This window comes from Mesoplodon densirostris, chromosome 5 (genome assembly GCF_025265405.1).
Source record: "Mesoplodon densirostris isolate mMesDen1 chromosome 5, mMesDen1 primary haplotype, whole genome shotgun sequence".
In the NCBI taxonomy this organism is placed as follows: domain Eukaryota; kingdom Metazoa; phylum Chordata; class Mammalia; order Artiodactyla; family Ziphiidae; genus Mesoplodon; species Mesoplodon densirostris.
This window is the reverse complement of record NC_082665.1, coordinates 103,134,879-103,157,493: the sequence shown is the minus strand read 5'-3', so window position 1 is coordinate 103,157,493 and position 22,615 is coordinate 103,134,879. Positions and strand designations below refer to the sequence as shown.

At 36.4% G+C, this 22,615-nt stretch overlaps 1 protein-coding gene across 1 annotated transcript; it reads right to left on the bottom strand.

The window, feature by feature from the left end:
* Positions 1-21,611: 21,611 nt before the first annotated feature.
* On the bottom strand, positions 21,612-22,324 carry LOC132491203 (histone H2A.V). Its single transcript, XM_060100066.1, has one exon. It carries the CDS (start codon positions 22,267-22,269, stop codon positions 21,883-21,885), a length of 387 nt encoding a protein of 128 aa, XP_059956049.1. The 5' UTR covers positions 22,270-22,324; the 3' UTR covers positions 21,612-21,882.
* Between the last annotated feature and the right edge of the window lie 291 nt (positions 22,325-22,615).

Genomic DNA, 22,615 nt, shown 5'->3' with positions numbered 1-22,615 from the left:
TCTTTTGCCCTACCCAGGTATGTGGGGGCGTTTCTTGCCTTTTGGGAGGTCTGAGGTCTTCTGCCAGAGTTCAGTAGGTGTTCTGTAAGAGTTGTTCCACGTGTAGATGTATTTCTGATGTATGTGTGTGGAGGAAGGTGGTCTCTGCGCCTTACTCTTCCGCCATCTTCCCCCTCTCCCTGTGTTATTGTTGATTTCCTCTTTTATGGCTGTTAACATTTGCCTTATATATTGAGGTGTTCCTATGTTGGGTGCATAAATATTTACAATTGTTTTATATTCTTGGATTAATCCCTTGATCATTATGTAAGGTCCTTCTTTGTCTCTTGTTATAGTTTTTATTTTAAAGTCTATTTTGTCTGATATGAGAATTGCTACTCCATGTTTCTTTTGATTTCCATTAGCATGGAATATCTTTTTCCATCTCCTCACTTTCAATCTGTATGTGTCCCTAGGTCTGAAGTGGGTCTCTTGTAGACAGCATATATACGGGTCTTGCTTTTGTATCCATTCAGCCAGTCTATGTCTTTTGGTTGGAGCATTTAATCCATTTACACTTAAGGTAGTTATCAATATGTATGTTCCTATTAACATTTTCTTAATTATTTTGTGTTTGTTTTTATAGGTCTTTTCCTTCTCGTGTTTCCTGCCTAGAAAAGGTCCATTAGCGTTTGTTGTAAAGCTGGTTTTGTGGTGCTGAATTCTCTTAGCTTTTGCTTGTCTGTAAAGGTTTTAATGTCTCCGTCAAATCTGAATGAAATCCTTGCTGGGTAGAGTAATCTTGGTTGTAGGTTTTTCCCTTTCATCACTTTAAATATGTCCTGCCACTCCCTTCTGGCTTGCAGAGCTTCTGCTGAAAGATCAGCTGTGAACCTTATGGGGATTCCCTTGTATGTGATTTGTTGTTTTTCCCGTGCTGCTTTTAATATTTTTTCTTTGTATTTAATTTTTGATAGTTTGATTAATATGTGTCTTGGTGTGTTTCTCCTTGGATTTATCCTATATGGGACTCTCTGTTCCTCCTGGACTTGATTGACTATTTCCTTTGCCATATTAGGGAAGTTTTCAAATACAATCTCTTCAAATATTTTCTCAGTCCCTTTCTTTTTCTCTTCTTCTTCTGGGACTCCTATAATTTGAATGTTGGTGCGTTTAAAGTTGTCCCAGAGGTCTCTGAGACTGTCCTCAATTCTTTTCATTCTTTATTCTGCTCTGTGGTAGTTATTTACACTATTTAATCTTCCAGGTCACTTAGCAGTTCTTCTGCCTCAGTTATTCTGGTATTGATTCCTTCTAGAGATTTTAATTTCATTTATTGTGTTGTTCATCATTGTTTGTTTGCTCTTTAGTTCTTCTAGGACCTTGTTAAACATTTCTTTTATTTTCTCCATTCTATTTCCAAGATTGTGGATCATCTTTACTATCATTATTCTTAATTATTTTTCAGATAGACTGCCTATTTCCTCTTCATTTGTTTGGTCTGGTGGGTTTTTACCTTGCTCCTTCATCTGCTGTGTATTTCTCTGTCTTCTCATTTTGCTTAACTTACTGTGTTTGGGGTCTCCTTTCCACAGGCTGCAAGTTCTCAGTTCCCGTTGTTTATGGTGTCTTCCCCCAGTGGTAAGGTTTGTTCAGTAGGTTGCGTAGGCTTCCTTGTGGAGGGCACTGGTGCCTGTATTCTAGTGGGTGAGGCTGGAACTTGTCTTTCTTGTGGGTAGTAACCCTTATGGTGGTGTGTTTTGGGGTGTCTGTGACCTTATTATGGTTTTAGGCAGCCTCTCTGCTAAAGGGTGGGGTTGTGTTCCTGTCTTGCTAGTTGTTTGGCATAGGGTGTCTGGCACTGTAGCTTGCTGGTCATTGAGTGGAATTGGGTCTTAGCATTGAGATGGAGATCTCTGGGACAGCTTTTGCCATTTGATATTACGTGGAGTCAGGATGTCTCTGGTGAACCAATGTCCTGAACTCGGCTTTCCCACCTCAGAGGCTTAGGCCTGACACCTGGCCGGAGCACCAAGACCCTGTCCACCATGTGGCTCAGAAGAAAATGGAGAAAAAGAAAGAAAGAAAGGAAGGAAAGTAGGCAGAGGGAGGGAGGAAGGGAGGGTAGAAGAAAGGAAGAAAGAAGTAAAATAAAATAAAGTTATTAAAATTTAAAAAATTATTTAAATTAAGTAATTAAAAAAAAGAAAGAGAGAAAGAAGAGAGCAACCAAACCTAAACACCAATCCACCAATGATAACAAGCGCTAAAAACTATACAAAAAAAAAACAAAAAACAAAAAAACCATGGACTGACCCTAGAACAATTGGTAAAAGCAAACTATACAGACAAAATCACACAAAGAGGGATACACATACACTGTCACAAAAGTAGAAAAAGGAAAAAATAAACACATATATAAAAGAAAAACAAAAAAATAAAGGGGGAGAGCAACCACATCAATAAACAAGTCTACTAATGATAATAAGCTCTAAATGCTAAACTAAGATAAACATACAACCAGAAACAAATTCAATGCAGAAAGCAAACCCCAAGTCTACTGTTGCTCCCAAAGTCCACCGCCTCAATTTTGGGATGATTCGTTGTCTATTCAGGTATTCCACAGATGCAGGGTACATCAAGTTGAATGTGGAGATTGAATCCACTGTTCCTGAGCCTGCACGGAGAAATTTCCCTTTCTCTTCTTTATTCACAGAGCTCCTTGGTTTCAGCTTTGGATTTGGCCCCTCTTCTGCGTGTAGGTCGCCTGAGGGCATCTGTTCCCCACCCGACAGGATGGGGTTAAAGTAGCAACTGATTAGGGGGGCTCTGGCTCACTCAGGCCTGGGGGAGGGAGGGGTACAGAATGCGGGGTGAGCCTGTGGCTGCAGAGGCCAGTGTGATGTTGCACCAGCCTGAGGCGCACCCTGTGTTCTCCCGGGGAAGTTGTCCCTGGATCACGGGACCCTGGCAGTGGCGGGCTGCACAGGCTTCCAGGAGGGGAGGTGTGGATAGTGACCTGTGCTTGCACACAGGCTTCTTGGTGGCTGCAGCAGCAGACTTAGTGTTTCATGCCTGTCTCTGGTGTCCGTGCTGATAGCTGAGGCTCGTGCCCATCTCTGGAGCTCGTTTAGGCAGTGCTCTTAATCCCCTCTCCTCGTGCACCCTGAAACAATGGTCTCTTGACTCTTAGGCAGGTCCAGGCTTTTTCCCCAACTCCCTGCCAGCTAGCTGTGGTGCAGTAGCCCCCTTCAGACTGTGTTCACGCAGCCAACCCCAGTCCTCTCCCTGGGATCTGACCTCCAAAGCTGGAGCCTCAGCTCCTAGCCCCCACCTACCCTGGCTGGTGAGCAGACAAGCCTCTTGGGCTGGTGAGTGCTGGTCGGCACTGATCCTCTGTGTGGGAATCTCTCTGCTTTGCCCTCTGCACCCCGGTTGCTGCGCTCTCCTCCATAGCGCCGAAGCTTCCCCCCCGCCCATCCCCCTGTCTCCACCAGTGAACGGGCTTCCTAGTATGTGGAATCTTTTCCTCCTTCACAGCTCCCTTCCAGAGGTGCAGGTCCCATCCCTATTCTTTTGTCTTTTTTAAATCTTTTTTCTTTTGCCACACCCAGGTACATAGGGAGTTTCTTGCCTTTTGTGAAGTCTGAGGTCTTCTGCCAGCATTTAGTAGGTGTTCTGTAGGAATTGTTCCACGTGTAGATGTATTTTTGATGTATTTGTGGGGAGGAAGGTGATCACTTCTTACTCCTCTGCCATCTTGAAGGTCTCCCTCCTCCTTGTAGTTTCTATTTGCCTTTCTCTAATAATTTGTGATGTTGAGCATCTTTTCATGTGCCTATTGGCCATCTATATGTCTTCTTTGGAGAAATGTGTATTTAAGTGTTCTGCCCATTTTTTGTTTGAGTTGTCTGTTTTTTTGTTGTGGAGTTGTATGTGCCTTCTTACATTTTAATGTATTTTTTTCCTTTATAAAATTGTGATAATCTTTTTGTTTAATTCTGTAAACATTTTATGAGTAGCACTTATTCATGTGGTTAAATATTCTTTAAATCTGTGATTTTTATTGGCAGCATAATATCACATGTATGAACCATAATGATTTAATCACTCCTCTATTTTTTTTTTTTTGTTTTTGCCTGTTTCTCACGGTTTGTGGGTTCTCAGTTCCTCCATCAGTAATTGAATGTGGGCCACAGCAGTGAAAGCCCAGAATCCTAACCACTAGGCTACCAAGGAACTCCTTCATTCCTCTATTTTTGGACAGTTAGGTTATTTCCAGTTTATAAGCATGATAAATAATACTGAAATCCTTGAAGATAAATACTTATCCATATCTGATTGTTTAGAGTTTTAAAATTTCTAGAAGTGATATTACTGTGTCAAATGATAGGAGCACTATTAGGGCTCTCCCTATAAAAGGGCAAATTGATTTCTAAGTAGTCTGTTCTGTGAGTAATAAATGAGAATGTCTATTTTACTACACTGTCCTTGCCAACCCTAGACATTATCATTTCTAAAAACCTTTGCCAATTTGGTATGCAATAAACAGCTCCTTATTTTATTTCTTGAATGACTTTATGTCTTTATATTACCCACCCTTGTCCTTTGGGCAGTTGTGTTTTCAACCCCTTGATTATTTTCTGTACTCCTTTTAGAAAAAAGATGTTAATAAGGTTAAAGAAAAATAAACTTAAAAATGCCCTTTCAAAAGAGGCTAAAAATGTTTAAGTAGTATACATCAAGTCAATTTTTAATTGTTGATCAGTATAGATATTAAGGTAATTGCCATTGTGATAAAAATAACTTATGAAAAATATACCCTTATCCTTGTCCTTCAGTCATATATCACATTATTATATGTGTCATTCTTTTCCCCAAATTTGCAGAATAGCACAAGTTGTGTCAAGGAAGTCCAAGGAATTAAAATAATGTGATAACAACTGGGATGGCATACCCTTAGAATGGTTAAAATTAAACAAAAACAATAACAAAAATACAAATAAACTGACCATACCAGATGTTGTCAAGTTTATGGAGCAAAGAAACTTTCTTTGGAAAACTGACAGATATTTTTCAAGTTAAACATATACCTACCATAAGACCCATCCATTCCGTTCCTAGATATTTACCTACAAGAAATGAGAACATATGCTCACACAAAAACTTGTATATGAATACTTATAGCAGCTTTATTTGTAATAGCCCCAATCTAGGAATAACCTAAACGTTCATCAATGAGTAAATGAATAAATATGTGGTATATCCATTCAATGCAATATACTCAGCAATGAGAAGGGAATGAACTTTGATATGTGCAATAATATGGATTAAGCTCAAAATTATGCAGAGTGAGAGAATCCAGGCAAAAAAAGTACCATATACTGTGTGATTTAATTTATGCAGAATTCTAGAAGATGTAAATTAATCAATAGTGACTGAAAACAAATCAGTGGTCACATGGGGATGGAGGTAGAGGAAGGAATGGAATATAGAGGGGCTTGAGGAAACTTCTTGGAATGATGGACAATATAATTTTGACTGGGATGATGGTTTTATGGGTGTATACATATGTCAAAACTGATCACATTGTATAAGTGGTTTATTGTACTTCAACTGTACTTCAATTAAGTTAAAAAGAAAAAAATAATTAGGAGTTGGCAGTATGGTATAATAGAATTCAATACTACAGTCTTAGCTCTGGCTCTACTGGTTAACGTCTGAAAAATATTTACCTCCTTAGGACATGCTTTTTTCATTTGTAACGAGAAAGGGTGTTGTTAACAGTGATCTACAACTGTAGCTTTATAAGAGAAAACCAGAATTAAACATAGTCTCTTGTTTTATGATAGTAAAATGACCAGTCATTCTGTTTATATATAAGAATTTATTTTAAGCATATTTAGGATTATTTTAAAAACCTAAACCTCTGCCATTGCTTGAAATATTAAAGAATTCATCAAAACATATCTCCCTCCCCAACCCTCACTTGTATGAGATCTAATATCTAGGTTGGCCTTTGAGATTATCTATTAGATCAATTTAATTCAAATGGGTGCCAAATTTCATTTATGATGTCCATTAGAAATTCTATATAAAATGCATTTGAGGACTTAATTCTGAATGTTTAGAGCTATCAAACAGCTTTTTTAGGGAGGCATGGCTAAAATCATTTTATTTTCCCAGATTCTAAAAGATAGACTATCAAGGACATAAGAGATGCACTAAACCTGTTTTTTTTTTTAAGTTACTAGTAGTTTGATTTGTTTTGGCATAGTGACAGGTGGTAACTTATCACAGTCTCTTCTTTTCTCCTTTTATAACAAAAGCATCAGATGTTATCCAGTGACCTAAATCTGCCAAGTGAACATCTTACATTTGGTTTTGGGTGAAGTATCTATCTATGAAATTTTAAATCTTCATTCATGAGGGTTTTTTTTGTTGTTGTTGTTTAACATGTATAGCTGTTTAATTGAATTACAGAAACTGAGAACTGAAAGAAACCTTACAGATGATTTAACTATAACCTTCATTTTAGGATGAGGATGCTGAGATTTAGGTATATATACCACTTGCATAAGAACACACATCAGGTTTGGAAGACCTGAGATTTGGACTAAGATTTCCACTCCTGGTAGATCACCCTTTCTGTACATCACCTGGAACACAGTAGATGCTCAATAAATATCTGCTGACTGAATGAATGGATCATTGTGACAAAATACTTTAACCCCACAGGCTGTTCTTTTAAGATAATGGATGTAAGGGAAAGAGAACCAAACTAAGAATCAGGAGGTTTCAGTTTGAGGTCAAGCCTGGTGACTTCTGATGTCATTTTACCTCTCTAAGTTCCTGCTTCTAAAATGAAGTAGTTCACCTGTATAATCCAAGATTATTTCATTTTCAAAATGTATACTATTGAAACTTAAAGATTAATGATTGCATTTTTACTTAGTGTGTTAATTGCAAGTAGTTTTAATGGTCTGTTTAAACTTTGAAATCTGTGTTTATTGGGCTCATCAATCTTCATATTTTTGCCAGAAACATTGAGATTTGCCTCAGACTTTGAGAAAAGCACTCGCAATATTTGAAGAAATATTTGTATATAATATGTGACCAGTACCATTTTAATGTAAAGTTATAGTTCTAATATTTCAAAAACGTGCTACTAATTAGTTTTAAAATGTGGGCCTGGCAAGATCAGAGCTGAGTATGTGGAGGTATAAAATGCTTTCCTCTCAGTCCTCTCCTTATTTCTAAATCCATCCCCTGATTTTCCTGAGATCCATGGTCAGAATCTTATTGACATCTGTGACACTTATGAAGGATGGAAAGTGGCTCCATAGGAGTCCTTAAAGGAAACCAAAGTGAGATAAAGAGATAAAGGGCTCCTGAGAGAAAAGAATCATCACAGCAAATGAAGGTGTCTGTCACAATGGGAAGGGAGAATTACTGTAGGATACAGATACGAGAATAAAATTTATTCCTGCTCAGATTCTTGTGGCTGCTTATGATCCTGAAAAAGAGATGGTAAAGGTGAAAGCACTTTATCACCATGAGCCCAAGCTTTTCTGCTGTGGGATTTCTTCTGCCTTCATATGCGAAGAGATGAAAAAGTGGAAGTCATTTCTCTCCAGGTGAGGACTGGAGGTCAAGGTTGGGTTAACATCAATGTATTGGCGACCAGAATAGAGTTGCAGGTAGTGTTTATCCCAGGAACTTGGAGGCAGGATGGTGTCCCAGGCACCAGATGTTGAGAAAATAGACACCTCAAAGGATGTCAAAGGTCATTACCACCTGTGTGTTCCTTGCCAAGTAGAATTAGCTAAGAGGAACGTTAAGAGCCAGAGCATAAGGGCAGCAGAGATAGGAGGCTGTGTAAATTCTATGAAATATGAAATATTCCCCATTCACTTTGGAATATCCAAGGACACCAGAAAGGATGGAAGTTCTGCCATTTGGCGAGTGGAAACTATTAATCTAGTGGAATTGGGAAAAAGCATTAAATTGGTTATACATAAGATCCACAAGCAAATGGTAACTAGGGAATCATTTGGGTTAAAATATATTTTATAAAATAAAATTTAAAAATCCTACTAATGTAGTTAAGCTTATGGTTTGTATAGAAAAACCTATTGTAACCAAAACGGGAAGAGCAATTTCTTTCATATTACAAATGTGATAGACTATTTTACAGTTCTTAGGTTTGGTCCATACTTCAAAAGTTGGAGTGCCAGGTTAATCAAAGGGTCTCACATCAGTTGCTGCCTGGGACTGTTGATCGCCCACATCCTATGTTTTAGACATGTAGCTCAAAGGTACCCTTTATGGTGTCTTTGTTACATTTATTCCTGTTGTTTGTTTTGATTTTCTTCATTCGGTTTAGCAAACTTCTGTTCCCTGGTTGTCTTGCTGCTTTCTGTCTCTGAACAGATCAAGGCTTTTTTACCCAAACATTGCATCTGTGCTGTGAATAAGTTTGATTTGTATTGTTATCTTGTCATTTAACCATTTAACGGCATGGTCCCTTTGTGCTGGATTGGGGCTTTGAGGGAGTTTAATTCAGTTACATTAATTTGGAGGTCCTGAAAAATCACTGCAGTGCTCATTCAGTTTTCTCTTTAGGGCTCTCTCCTTCATTTGTTTTTGAAGGAAGGATGAGTTTGAGGAAGAAGAGAGAGGGAAGAGGAAGGAAACCAGTTCGCTTTTAATCTCCATTTGAGTTTTTAAGAAGAAACACCAAAGAAAATAATTCCACATCTTAATCAAAGTGAACAGATTTAGTTCATGGTAAAAAAAAATAATTGATTTGTAAACATACATTTGAGTTTTAACTTCAAAGTGGAGTCAGAATTTTTAGATTTAATTTTTTTTTTTTTGGTAGCTAGATTTGACAAATGTTTATTGAGGACTTACTCTGGTGCCAGTCTTCAGATGTAAAAAGTAAATAAACTCAGGGAACATTCCTTGAGGTAATTAATATTTAGTCTCACTTTATAGATGAAGAAGCTGAGGTGAAATTAAGTATAGGTAATAAATGGCAGAATCAAGGTTAGAATTCAGACCTGCCCATTACTTCTCCAATGTGCCTACCAGTATATCTCAAACTGTAATCTATGCATAAATCACCTGAGGGTCCTGATAAACTATAGGTTCTGATACAGCAGGCCTGGGGGTGGAGCCTGAGATTCTGCTTTTCTAACAGGCTCCCAAGGAATGCTGATGCTGTTGGTTCACAAACTCTACTTTGAGTGGCAAGGCCTTAAACCCTTCTCACTTGGAGAACTTCTGAAATGATGAGTGAAGATAGAACAACTAACACACTTACCAGTTTGCGTATTTAGTATTTTGTTTCCTGGAAAATCTTACATTGTTTTATTGATGATCCCAGGTAGTGGTTATGTATACACTTGTTCTAGTCTAACCCAGCAAATATATAGTATACTTTGAGAATGTGATCTGAAGTGGCATTTACTAGCAAGAAAATTACTCAGTGCTTTTTTAGTGACTTAACTTTTTGAAATAATGGATTGAAAACACATCCAAATTAGATAATGTAGAGTAATTATTGCAAAGAAAGTTTGGGTAAATCTTGGGTAAAATTGTTTCCTAAATCAGTTGTGTGGAAGAGAATTGAACTGAAGAGAATGAATACACTCCCACCTTTCTCTTTTCTTTGTTAGGCTTTAAATAGACAATGGACAATACCAGCTGTAATCTAATGGAAGTCAGGTATTCAGAGAGGCTGCTTAGTCAAAAATTTCCAAAATCGAGTCTGACATAGATAAGCCTTTCCAAGGGCATTAAGATTGAAGTACATATATATTTCTTTTCAGTACTCCTAAATTAGTGAGGTCTTTTCTTGTGATTAAATTCACTAATAAAACTGACTATTTTAAATTTAGCTTAATGATAGGTTAAGATTTCACTGATAGAAGTTATAGCAGGCAGTCCATTTCTAACAAGAGAGTGAGAGTAATCTAAATTTTAGAATAAATATTAGTGTTAGAAGGACTCTTAGAGATGAGGATGTCATGTGTCCTAAGCTCCCTTTCCCAATGTCAGTCAGGTGAAGAACCTGAGTCCCAAAGAGATTTAATGACTTTACTTAAGGTCAGTCAGCTTGTTGGCAGCAAAACTTTGATTAAAAGTTCGGTCATTGGTCACAAAGTCAACTGCTACAAGGGCCAGGTAGGAAGCATAATTTAGGGTTATAAATTATAAAAGGGGGTGATAAGGAAATATGGCAAACAGCATAGGTGAAAGAGTCATTACCACATAGATCTAGCTGATTATTTACATGTGAAAATGGAGGTTCCATTATAGCCAGATTATCTCATTTTTAAATAAAAGCTGAGAATCCAGAAATTTTATGTAAAATACTTCAATTTTAAAATGCTGACAACAAAGAAAAAGAAAAACAAAAACAGTGTGAGTCACTTACAGGGCAGATTTGGCCCATTGTGTTGCACTTTTATAATCTCTGACCCAGGCTTTTGCTCTCCCAGTTTAGTGTGCCTTCATCAGTGATTTCTGTCAGATCTCTGAAGTTCTCCTACTAGCTGCTGTAGCAACTGAGGGGAGGCCAGGTGGATAGGGTTCTGGTCCTTCCAATCCCAGATCAACAAGGTCTCCAAATAAGGACTGTTTGGAAAGAAGGGTTCAACTAATAATACTTATTTCACTATTACCTCCTTAAATGATGAATAAAAACTTAAGATACCTCTCACTGTCCTTGAGGCAAAAGCCTTTACAAGGCCAATAAGGAAATATGAGATCTTGAAGGAGGAATTCCTGCCTCAAGAGGGCAGTATGCTGATGGACTGGTTAAGTTTCCCCAGTAATCTAGCAAATTAATCAGCTAATTTTGGCATTGCTTATTGTTGAATATTACTTGTGGAATGTAGATGTACACACATGTATATACATAATATGTACATACATATGAGAGAGAAGGACCTTCTACTTGGAGCTAGAATTATCACTTTTTTCTTTCCCTTTCTCGTGGCATTGAAAGAGAACTAAGGCCGGGCATGAAGAAATGATGGTTACCAAGGGGGAAAGTGGAGGGGAGGGATAAATTGGGAGATTGGGATTGTCATATACACACTACTATATACAAAGTAGATAACTAATAAGAAGCTACTCTATAGCACAAGGAACTCTACTCAATACTCTGTAATGACCTATATGGGAAAAGAATCTAAAAAAGAGTGGATATATGTATATGTATAACTGATTCATTCTGCTGTACAGCAGAAACTAACACATCATTGTAAATCAGCTACACTCCAATAAAAATTAATTTAAAAAAATAATGAAAGTTATAAATACTGGAGCCAGCATACATGGATTTATATTCCAGTTCTGCCTTTTTTAGCTATGTGAGTTAGGCATGTTTCTTAACTTCTCTGTGTCTTATTTTCTTTAGGTAAAAGGGAGGTAAACAATAGTATAAACCTTATAAGGTTACCTGAGGATAAAAGAATTTATATAGATAAAGTATTTGGAAAAAGTCACTCAGTATGTGCAAATTAGTTTTAGCCGTTACTCTTAACGTTTTTAGGCGTTAGCGCAAGTCCTTCTAAAATTCTAACAGAATTTATTTTACTTTTCCCTCCATACCTTCATCCATATAGATCAATATATATGATAGATACACACATACAAATATACAATAAATGCTAATGTGTGTTCAGGAGGTGTAGCCTAATTTTCAAATTTGTAATATAACTTTATAATTGAAAAAAGTTGCGTCTTCCTTCAGTTACAATAAAATGCTTGTTTTTATTAATTTGCCTTGTATTTTGCTCAATGAAATGAAGAAATTAAATTGTTTTCTAATTATTAAGTATGTCTAAACTGCTTAAAATAAAGGTAAGTTTAAAAAAGCAAAAAAAAAATGATGAGCTATTGGAATACTAGTGTTTGAGATGGAAGTGGGGGTATGATACGAGGGAGGTTATCGCTATTATCAACGTAGGCATTCATTGATGGTTTCAACTATTTGTGAGCCTTCTGAAAGGTCGATGTCATGTAATATCTAGTCATATTTTCCAAGGCATGGATTTTAATTGCACAGTCAATGGTTGCTATGGAGGAGAGGGATACTTATCTGGTGTGCAAATTTAGACTACCATTAAACATTTGTAAGTGTTAAATAAGTTTAATATGATAAAGCATATCTAGCATAGAGAAAATGTTTAGTCAATGGTAGCTGGTATTGTTATTAATTATTTCTTTATGTTGTGGCTTTGCTGTTTAGAATACACTATCCATCATCTTTTCTTTTAAATAAATAAATTTATTTATTTATTTTTGGTTGTGTTGGGTCTTCATTGCTGCACACGGGCTTTCTCTAGTTGTGGCTAGCATGGGCCACTCTTCGTTGTGGTGCGCGGGCTTGTCATTGCAGTTGCTTGTCTCTGTTGCGGAGCACAGGCTCTAGGCACACGGGCTTCAGTAGCTGTGGCATGCAGGCTCAGTAGTTGTGGCACACGGGCTTAGTTGCTCCGTGGCATGTGGGATCCTCCCAGACCAGGGCTCGAACCTGTGTCCCCTGCATTGGCAGGTGGGTTCTTAACCACTGCACCACCAGGGAAGTCCCATCATCTTTTTCTAAAAAAATATTTATTTATTTATTTATTTATGTATGTATTTGACGGCGTAGGGTCTTAGTCGCGACATGTGGAATCTTTGTTGCAACATGCAGGATCTTTTGTTGCAGTGCGGGCTCTAGAGCACGTGGGCTCAGTAGTCGCAGCATGTGGGCTTAGTTGTCCCGCAGCATGTGGGATCTTAGTTCCCCGACCAGGGATCAAACCCAAGTCCCCTGCATTGGAAGGTGGATTCTTAACCACTGGACTGCCAGAGAAGTCCCTCCGTCATCTTTTCTTGATGATCTGTTATGATACAGTTCAAATGCTATGACCCATAACATCTTGACTGAGGAAGATTATATAGACACATTATTTCTGCTAGATACTCTTCTCCAAATTCCTTCTGCACCTGCCCTAATGAGGTTGGATAGTACATGGTATAAAATTTGAAGATGACCTCATTATTTACTATAATTTTTTATTAATATGCAGGATTGTGTAGGGTATATAATAAAGACTTCCTGTTTCCCAAGTTTTACAGAATAGTGATTTGAAATCATGATATGTGACCTGAGATAATCAAATTTATGTAGTCATTGATATAAGTTTGGTTTGATTTGGTTTGATTCAATCATTACCTTTATAGTAGTAAAGGGGAAAACAAGTAATTGCCATTGGATAAAACTTTTCATAAAAGTTATGAGAAATTTAAAAATATAATCACTGTGAAAAATAATCAAGCTTGTCTTTTGTTTTACTGTATTTACTAACAACTCTGTACATGTGGACATTATGAGACATTTTGGTTTTGATATCAAAATGGTAACATAACTCAATTCCATACATAATTTATTTTGTTTTTGAGCTGTGCCTTCATAAGCACATTTAATGCATAATTGAGCGAAATTTCATTTAGTTTATTTTATTCCACTTTTGGAGATCATCTACCCTGTCTCTGACTTGCATTTATGAATGCTTTACTCAATAATGCTTTAACTCAATAATGAGACATTGGAGTAATTTTCTTAAATATAAAAAAAAAAGGAATCTCCCATGTGGGAGGGAGCTGCAGTGTTTTTGACTTTCAGACATGTTTGCATTTCTAATTGGAAGTTATTTTGAGGGTCACACTTATGATCTCCTAGCCACTCTGCATGATTACACACTGAGATTTTTCAGCCATCTTGATTTACAGATTGATAAACTGTCAGTCAGCTTCAAGAATTTCTCATAGAAATGTTTTGTAGAAACTAAACTTCAGTAATCACTATATGAATTAAGATTAAAAAGAATTAAATCACTCCCATTTCCTCTAATTAGGCAAATGAAATAGATGAAAATCTTCTCTACTTCTTCTATTTTATAATTTTGAAAAAGACCATAATTTGAGAAGAATGTGTTCATCTCAGTTGACTGTTTATGGACTTTAATGGACTTGAAGATCAGACTTGATTACTTTATTAACTGGAGTACTATGTTAGTATTGTCAGTTTGGTGTTTAAGTTAATTTTTTATAAGACCAGAAACAACTCATTGTGTATAGAGCTTCAGGTTCACGAGTGGCTTGAGATGGGGTGTATCCCCTAGACGTTATGTAATGATGCATACATAGTATTAGTTAAAACTCAAAGTTGCAAGTTCTAGAAAATGAAACTCAGGCTGGCATAAACAAAAATATGTAACTGAATACTTCATATAACTGGAAAGTCTAGAAGTATGGCTGGCTTTCAGGTATAGTTTGACCCAAGAGCTCAACTGATTTCATCAGGACATTGCTCCTCTCCATTCACTGGCTCCGTCTTCCTTTGTATTCTTTTGTTACTAAGGGGCTGAGATTTTAAGAACATGGCAGGTATTATGTTACATTGCTGGAGTAAGAGAACAAGCTATTCCCTGAAGAAGAGGAAGAGTTTGGGCAATGTGGAGTTCTGTTCAGAAGAAGAGATGGGTATGGGACGGACTGAAAATAGATATCTACTTCGAAGCCAGATTTTTATCATGTGACCCAGTAAAGTGTCTGTAATCAAAGGAAAGGGAGTTTTAATTTGAATGTTTAATTGCATCAGATTTTAATAGCTTTCTTCTTGCATTTCAGTAGTAGGAATATACATGCCAGGAAGACCAGATGTTCATCTTCACTGGGTGTCTTTCTCCTTGAGAAATGCTTAGATGGCCCCTACCTATGTTTAGTTCCACAACACGTATTTCTGCTCCAATTCTAAATAGATGCATTGTTTAGATTTGTTAATACACTTAGCAATCTGTTTATTTAAGATTCTACATATTTCTGATATATTTCACTATGTGTTTTTTTATTGTTTAATTATCAGAGGGAAATTTTGTTTTCAAGTTCTGGGCAGGAAGCTAACTCTTGCCCTATTTATCACCTAATCCATTCAGAATTTTGGAGTGGTTTGTACACGTTTCTGAAGAGGCAAAAGTAATTTAGCAGAGTAATTTCTTTTACAAGTAAATTCTTAACTACCAAATGTACCATAAGTTTTACTTTTGTTATTAAGCAACCTATTTTGTCCTGCACAAAGCATGGTTTGGCCATGTATAAGGAAATTTAGAGGATTAGGGAGAAATCTATGAAATTGTTTTCACCATCTGCTCTAGCTGCTGGAGTATTCTTCACTTTATTTTCTCCTTTTACTGTATTCTGCCTTTCTCGTCATGCTTTACCTCTTTAACCAGGATTTTTTATGTGGCTCAGTCATGCTCATATTTATCCAAACCCAAAACCTGAAGTCATCACATATGCCCCCAGCTTCCTCAGCCCACATCAGTTAGTCACTAAATCCTACTTATTTTACTTCCTAAAATCTCTTCTCTCCTTTTCATTCCACTGCTGCAGGTCTTCACAATTTCTCAGCTGTCTGTTGCCACTCTTCAAACTGGTCTCTCTGCTCTGAGTTCCTTCTCACCCCCACTCTCCCAACTCTTAGCCTTGCAGTACAAGTTATTTTTCTGATATGCTTATTTGATTGTATAACTCCGTTTAGATGAATTATCATAGCCTTCAGGATATGGTTCAGATGCCATGGCTTGGCACATAAAGCCCTTTTTGTTCTGGCACCTGACCACTTATTCAGCTCAATTTTCTGCCTTGCTGGCTTATGCATTCTTTGCTCTAGACAAGTCGAATGCACCTGCATTTTTTTTTTCACAAAGATCATTTTGCATATGACTTTGTCCCCCCCTTTTCTCCTGCCTAGCTTAGTAACTGTTACTCATCCTTCTAAATGTGGTTCAGTCATTACCTTTCTTCTAATGGTTCTCAAAATCACTGGAGTTGAATTTAATGCCCTTAATCTAGCCTTTTTATCACCTTAGCATAGCACTTTGCACACTGTCATGTAATTGTTGATTTACTTGTTTGTCTTCCATATGGTAATGTGATAGCTTGAGGGTAAGGTCTGTGTCTGGAGTAGTACTAGGCCCTTAGGAGATACTCAGTAAATATTTACTGACAATGCATGATGGTTAATTTTATGCATCAACTTGGCTAAGCTGTTGTCCCCAGTGGTTTGGTCAAATAATAGTCTAGATGTTGCTATGAAGGTATTTATAATGTGATTAACTGATTTACAATCAGTTGACGTTGAATAAAGCAGGTTACTCTCCATAAAGTGGGTGGACCTCATCCAATAAACTAAAGATCTTAAGAGAAAAATCAGAGGTTTTCTGGAGAAGGAATTTTACCTAAAAACTGAAACAGAAATCGTACTTGAGTTTCCAGCCTGTTGGCCTGCCCTACAAATTTCAGACTCACTGCAATTTCCAGCTCCTGTCTGAGCCTCCAGCAGGCCAGCCTGCCCTACAGATTTCAGACTCACTGGTCTTGACAGTCATGTGAGCCAATTCCTTAAAATAAATCTCTCTCTCTCTTTATGTATTTGTGTGTGTGTGTGTGTGTGTGTAGCTGTGTGTGTGTAGGTATGTGTGTGTATTCATTCTTGATTCTGTTTCTTTGGAGTATCCTGACTGATACAGAATGTATTAAGTGAGTTGAGGACATTCTGAACATATTTTATCCCAGTCATATAGAAATACTATAAATATTATATAGTTTCTTATTTAAGGAAATAAAAGAATGCAGTTTAGCTACATCTAAATTGAATTAAGCTCTTACAGGAAACATTAAAATTTTATTTATTAAAAACTGTATGTGCCAAATTTTTAGTGGACTAAGTTTATGAAATTTAAATATTTCATCTTTGTGGCAATTCATAATGTGAAAATAGGGCTTTTCCACTGGAGGCTTAGGAAGACCAATTAAAAAAAGTTGGATTATGGGATTATTATTGGCATTCTTGGTTCTAAGCTTGTTTTATTTATCAGTATTTTTGGTGATAGAGTTCTGGTCAGTTTTGCAAAAATAACCTGAAATTAAAAGCATGGTTTTTTCTCCTATTTACATGTTTTTATAAAATGCCAAAAGTGTGATAAAGTGTTGGAGTGTTTTGAGCTAATTTCCATTCATTTCCCTGAAACGTTCTATGAGGAAATGGAGTGCAACAGTGGAATTTTATAGCTATCTAGACATTGACTTGTCCTTTATCTAAGGCATTATTCACCTCAATGGACAGACTAATTTTTTTTCATCAAGATATCAGAAAAATAGATTTCCCGTAGGAAGCAAAAATTGGCCAAAGAAGATAAATGTGTCTGTGTGAATTAGCATCTCTCCAAACAAAGTAATAAGTAGGATCTTGAAGTTTAAACAATTTCAAATGTCTATAAGGTAAATAAATTTAAAATTAAAAAAAATTTATGAAAGATAAGAGTTACAATGGTTGCAAAGTAAGCAGTCTTCTAATAAGTCTTACTTTTGGTATTATCAGATATTTTTGTCTTGATCCAACTTTGTGCCATTTGAGCTAAAATTTAATTCAGCACCTTTTGTGCCTCTACTATGAATAAGGTTCTATACTAGATGTTTTGGGTAACTCAGAGATGACATATTACTTGAATCAGATTGATATAAGAACAATAATAGAGGTACAAAAATGTTTTAGAGGGAAAATAGCTAAGGAATGAGACTAATTCCAAGTAGTAAAATTTGGGTATGGTTCACAGAGTTGGAATTTAAGCTAGATGGTGAGAAATGATCCAGTACTTTGAGTAACAGATATGGGAGTGGGGAAGAGGTTTCCAAGCATCAGAATAATTTGAAAATCGTAAGGAAGACATAGAAGGCAAGAAAGTACAAAGCCATTTGGAACAGGGTTCCAAATCCAGATAATGATTTGGAGAGGGAAATCTTGGCACACAGGAGACTATTTTTAATGTTATTTCAGTAATCCAGTGGAACACTGAGGAGAGTCTGAGCTCAGACAGTGATGATGGGAGGAGATACAAGGAAGTGCATATGAAAGAAAGTATAGAAATGTATTTGATATTTTAAGGCCTTAGGTAAGATGAACTTTTTTTTTTTTTTTTTTTTTTTTTTTTGCGGTATGCGGGCCTCTCACTGTTGTGGCCTCCCCCGTTGCGGAGCACAGGCTCCGGACGCGCAGGCTCCGGACGCGCAGGCTCAGCGGCCATGGCTCACGGGCCCAGCCGCTCCGCGGCATATGGGATCCTCCCAGACCGGGGCACGAACCCGTATCCCCTGCATCGGCAGGCGGACTCTCAACCACTTGCGCCACCAGGGAGGCCCAAGATGAACTTTTTTAAAATGAAATTTCTCCTTTACATAAACAGACTTTTGATAATAATCTAAACTTAGTTTGAAAAGATAATTCAAATCTCACAGAAATTTAAATAATCATGGTGAAAATACATGAATATTCACCTATTTTTCCAATAAAAAGGTGAATCTTTAGATTGGAAAAATATAGCATAAATACCAGACTACTGTGAAAAGATGAATAAGAGAGTGCCGAATTGTTTTAAGTTCAATTGTTTAGTCTTAATTAAACTGTATTCTAGGGCATGAAAAACTTATGGTTGTGGCCACAGGCGAAATATTGTGATTCTGAAGGGCCCTGTAGAATGGGGATGAACAGGATGCAGAGATGGATAATAACTGTTTCAATGTGTGAAAGGGGTGTGTGTGTGTGTGTGTGTGTGTGTGTGTGTGTGTGTGTGTTAGATGTGGGTGGAGGGATGCATCTTCTAGGAAAAGAATACTGAATTTAATGACAATTCCTAGAATCTGGAAGAGAATTGAAGAGTAGATTATTGCGTACATAGAAATAATGTGTTAAATATTAGGAAACATCAGAAGTTCAAAGAACAAATCGTGTTCAACTTGGTTCCTTTTTATTAAAAATTTTTATTATATCAGTACTATATGTTCATGAAAAAAATTTGAATCACCCAGAAAAATATACAAAAGGAATAATCTAAACATAAACTTCATTGACATTTGTGTATATTTCTTGCCCTTAGTTTTGAGACTTCTATGTAATGTATTTAGAGATCATTTTTAGATTTAATTATTTTAAATAAAAATATGCAAATATCATTTATTTAAAAAAGATTTTATCAAATTATTCTTCAAAACTTATAATGAAAATTATCAGTCCCTGTCCTATTATTTCCAACCCCAGGTGCAACTACTTTTTTTTTTAATTGACGTATAGTTGATTTACAATGTTGTGTTAGTTTCAGGTGTACAGAAAAGTGATTCAGTTATACACACACACATATATATATATATTCTTTTTCAGATTTTTTTCAGAAGCAACTACTTTTGACTGTTTTAGCTGTTTCTTCTGGAATTTATTTTTGTGTTTACAATAACAGATTTTTCTGTGACATGACTTTCTAGATCTATTGACTTCCTATTATGGAAGATGAGAATTTGGTCTCTCGCTTCAGCATTACCCTTCACCCCACTCCCCAGTTACACATCTACCCACATCCACTTTGTTTTCTCCCATGTTGTTATGTCACAAATTTTTGGTTAAATAAATATTTAGTGTCTATAGTACTATGATGATTATATAAATATTATTTACATTCTAGCTCTTCAGTATACTATTGTCATATTTCCCTTCTGGTGAAATTTTTTTGTTTTCAGTAGAGATCTTTTTTATTGCTTAGTTTTTAATGTGCTTATCATTAAGTAAATTGCTTATCAATTCATTCAAACACAGTCCCTCAGTTTCATTGTTTTCTTGGTGAAATATTTAGGTGACATATTTTCGTGACTGATCTGGAGCCATCTGAACTCTGAGCCTGATGCTCAGCTAGTCCTGGGACTTTCTTCCTTTCACAGTCATCCAAGGATTAACTTCACCTTTTTCCTGAATGGGATCCTCTTTTTTTCTGGATTTCACATTTTCCTATTTGTAGGTTTATAACCTTGTTTTGGTGGAACATCATTCTGTGGCTTCTTGAGAAATAATTCATGGAAGTATACTTTTTGAGACTTTATATGTCTGAAAATGTCCTTATTTTGCCCTCACTTTTTTGTTTTGTTTTGTTTTGTTTGTTTTGTTTTGTTTTTTTTGCCCTCACTCTTGATTAATAGTTTCCAGGCATAGAGGTCTAGGTAGGGAATATTTTTTTCTTCAGAATTTTGAAGTTATTTCTCTCCTTTTCTCTTTTTTGGTTTCTCTTTCCCTCTTTTTAAATAAAAGCAAATAAAAGTAAGCATGTATATACACACATATATATATATAGATTCCAACTAATCCTTCTTTAGTCCCACCTATACCCCTACCTTTAGTACTATTTCCAGTTTCTGAGTCTTTCTGGGATTATGCAGTGTAAGTCAGCTAATGATTTGGCTCCCTCAATCATATCTTTTTGTTCTGTTAAATTGGTTACTTTTCAAATCCAAAATTTTATTTTTATTGTTTCCCTTCTACTGTCTTCTTCTTTCCCATATCCTTTGTGCTTTTGACATTACTTTAAAAATTACTAAAATTTACTTTAAAATTACTAAAAGTACTTTAAAAATTTCTTTACTGGCAGTGTAGTAGGATTTTTTGAGGGAATGGAGATACTCATGTGTTCAATATGCAACAATTTGGTCTCTCTGGATTTTTTTTCTCACTTAATGCTCTACTTTATGAAAGTTCCTATATTATTACATACTCTTGTGTAAACAGTTAAATAAAAGTAAAATGTTTTCATAATATTGCATGAAATGAATATACCATCTTTCTTTTTTTTTTTTTTTTTTTTTTTTTTTTTTTTTTTTTCATTATACTATTCTCTTTATTTTTGAAAATTTCCATAATAAAATAAGTTTTTAAAAATGAGAGTTTTGTTTTGATACTGTTGTATTATAAAACATTAAAGAATTTCCATTTTTAATGAAGACTTCCAGACTTCCAGAAAAATATAATTTTCTGATGGACCGTTAACTGACACATTAACTTAAATCTTACAAGTTACTTAGAAACTGACAAAGAAAAATAATTTTTAAAATATTGTACAAATTACTGAATGTTACTGTATCAATAAAAGATCACTAAAAGCTGGAATTTTAAGCCAAAAGCAGACAACTTTGATAACCTTAACTTCAATTCTAGGTAAGGGTGTGGGCTCTGGAGTCAGCCAAATCTAGGTTTATATCTTAGTTCTGCCCTTTTCTATCTATTAGATAAATGTTTTCTGGCAAGCCATTTAATTTCTGTGAGCCTCAGGTTCTACATCTTTAAAATGGGGGTAATAAAATTTCTTCATCAATAAAGTGCTTAGCACAGGGCTCGCCACATAGTAAGTGCTCATTAAATAATTCAAATAATTCCACTATCCTATTTCATCAATTCTAAATGCATGTTTTCATACTCTTAACATCTCTGAAATTGGGATGCATCTCATAATTGATGGCATATTATGGTTTAATTGGCAGTGTTTTTCTTTAGTGGTATGTAAAATAATTGGTGCCTACTACTAACAGGTAGCAGCTAAGATTCAATATAATATGGTATCAATCATGATAGAAGTAGATTCCCAATTTCTGTTTTAAGATTTTTCTGAATATATAACCAATTTGAAATTTAAAAAATTTTGAAGTATGAGCAAAATATTTTCAACACAGCACAAACAGAACGGTTTTGAGACAAATTATTTTTTTAAAAAATGGTTTATCAATTCCATTTTTGTATAAAACACATGGGAGAAACCTAGCCAATCAACACACAACTGTTGCCACATGAAAAGATATTTTTATCCAACTTCGAGTCTAAGAACATACAAATGTTTCTTTTTCATGTCTACAGCAATTGTCTATGCTTTTCCACTTAACTGTTTTAAAAATTCCACATATCCCCATTATTTCTTCTGTCCCAGTTACAGTACAATGACGGGGAGGAAGAGGCTTGGTTAGAACAAGTCTCTAAGCAGTTTTCTGCTGTCCCTTCTTTCCAATCAGAGACTTGTGGATGTGAGGGATCACACCACCCCCAGCTATGGTAGCCTTGATAAGAGAATCCAACTCTTCATCACCACGGATTGCAAGTTGCAAGTGGCGCGGAGTGATCCGCTTAACTTTGAGATCCTTGGAAGCATTACCTGCCAGCTCCAGCACCTCAGCAGTGAGGTACTCCAGAATTGCGGCACTGTACACTGCAGCAGTGGCACCGACCCTTCCGTGACTTGTGGTGCGAGTCTTCAAATGTCTGTGGATACGGCCCACGGGAAACTGTAACCCAGCTCTCTGTGAGCGAGACACTGCCTTAGCCTTGGCCTTCCCACTGTCCTTTCCAGCTTTGCCTCCAGCCATGGTCTCGGCCGCTCCCGCCCTCGGTCCCGCCGAGCCGCCGCCGCCACCGCTCGCGCAGCACCTATACCATCTTTCTTACCCTTTCTTTTATTATTATATATTTCAGTGATCACTGTTGACTGAAAAAAAATCTCAGTACATGAGAGTTGTGAGTTAAGTTTTATTTGGGGCAAAATGATGACTATAGCCCAGGAGACAGCATCTCAGATAGCTTTGAGGAACTGCTCCAAAGAGGAAGGGGCATGGCAGTATTATATATGATTTTAGTGAAGGGTGGGGGGCACGTGCAGTCAGCACACATTTGGGCAGAAGACTGCTACTAGTCATGAGGAGCAGAGGTCACTGT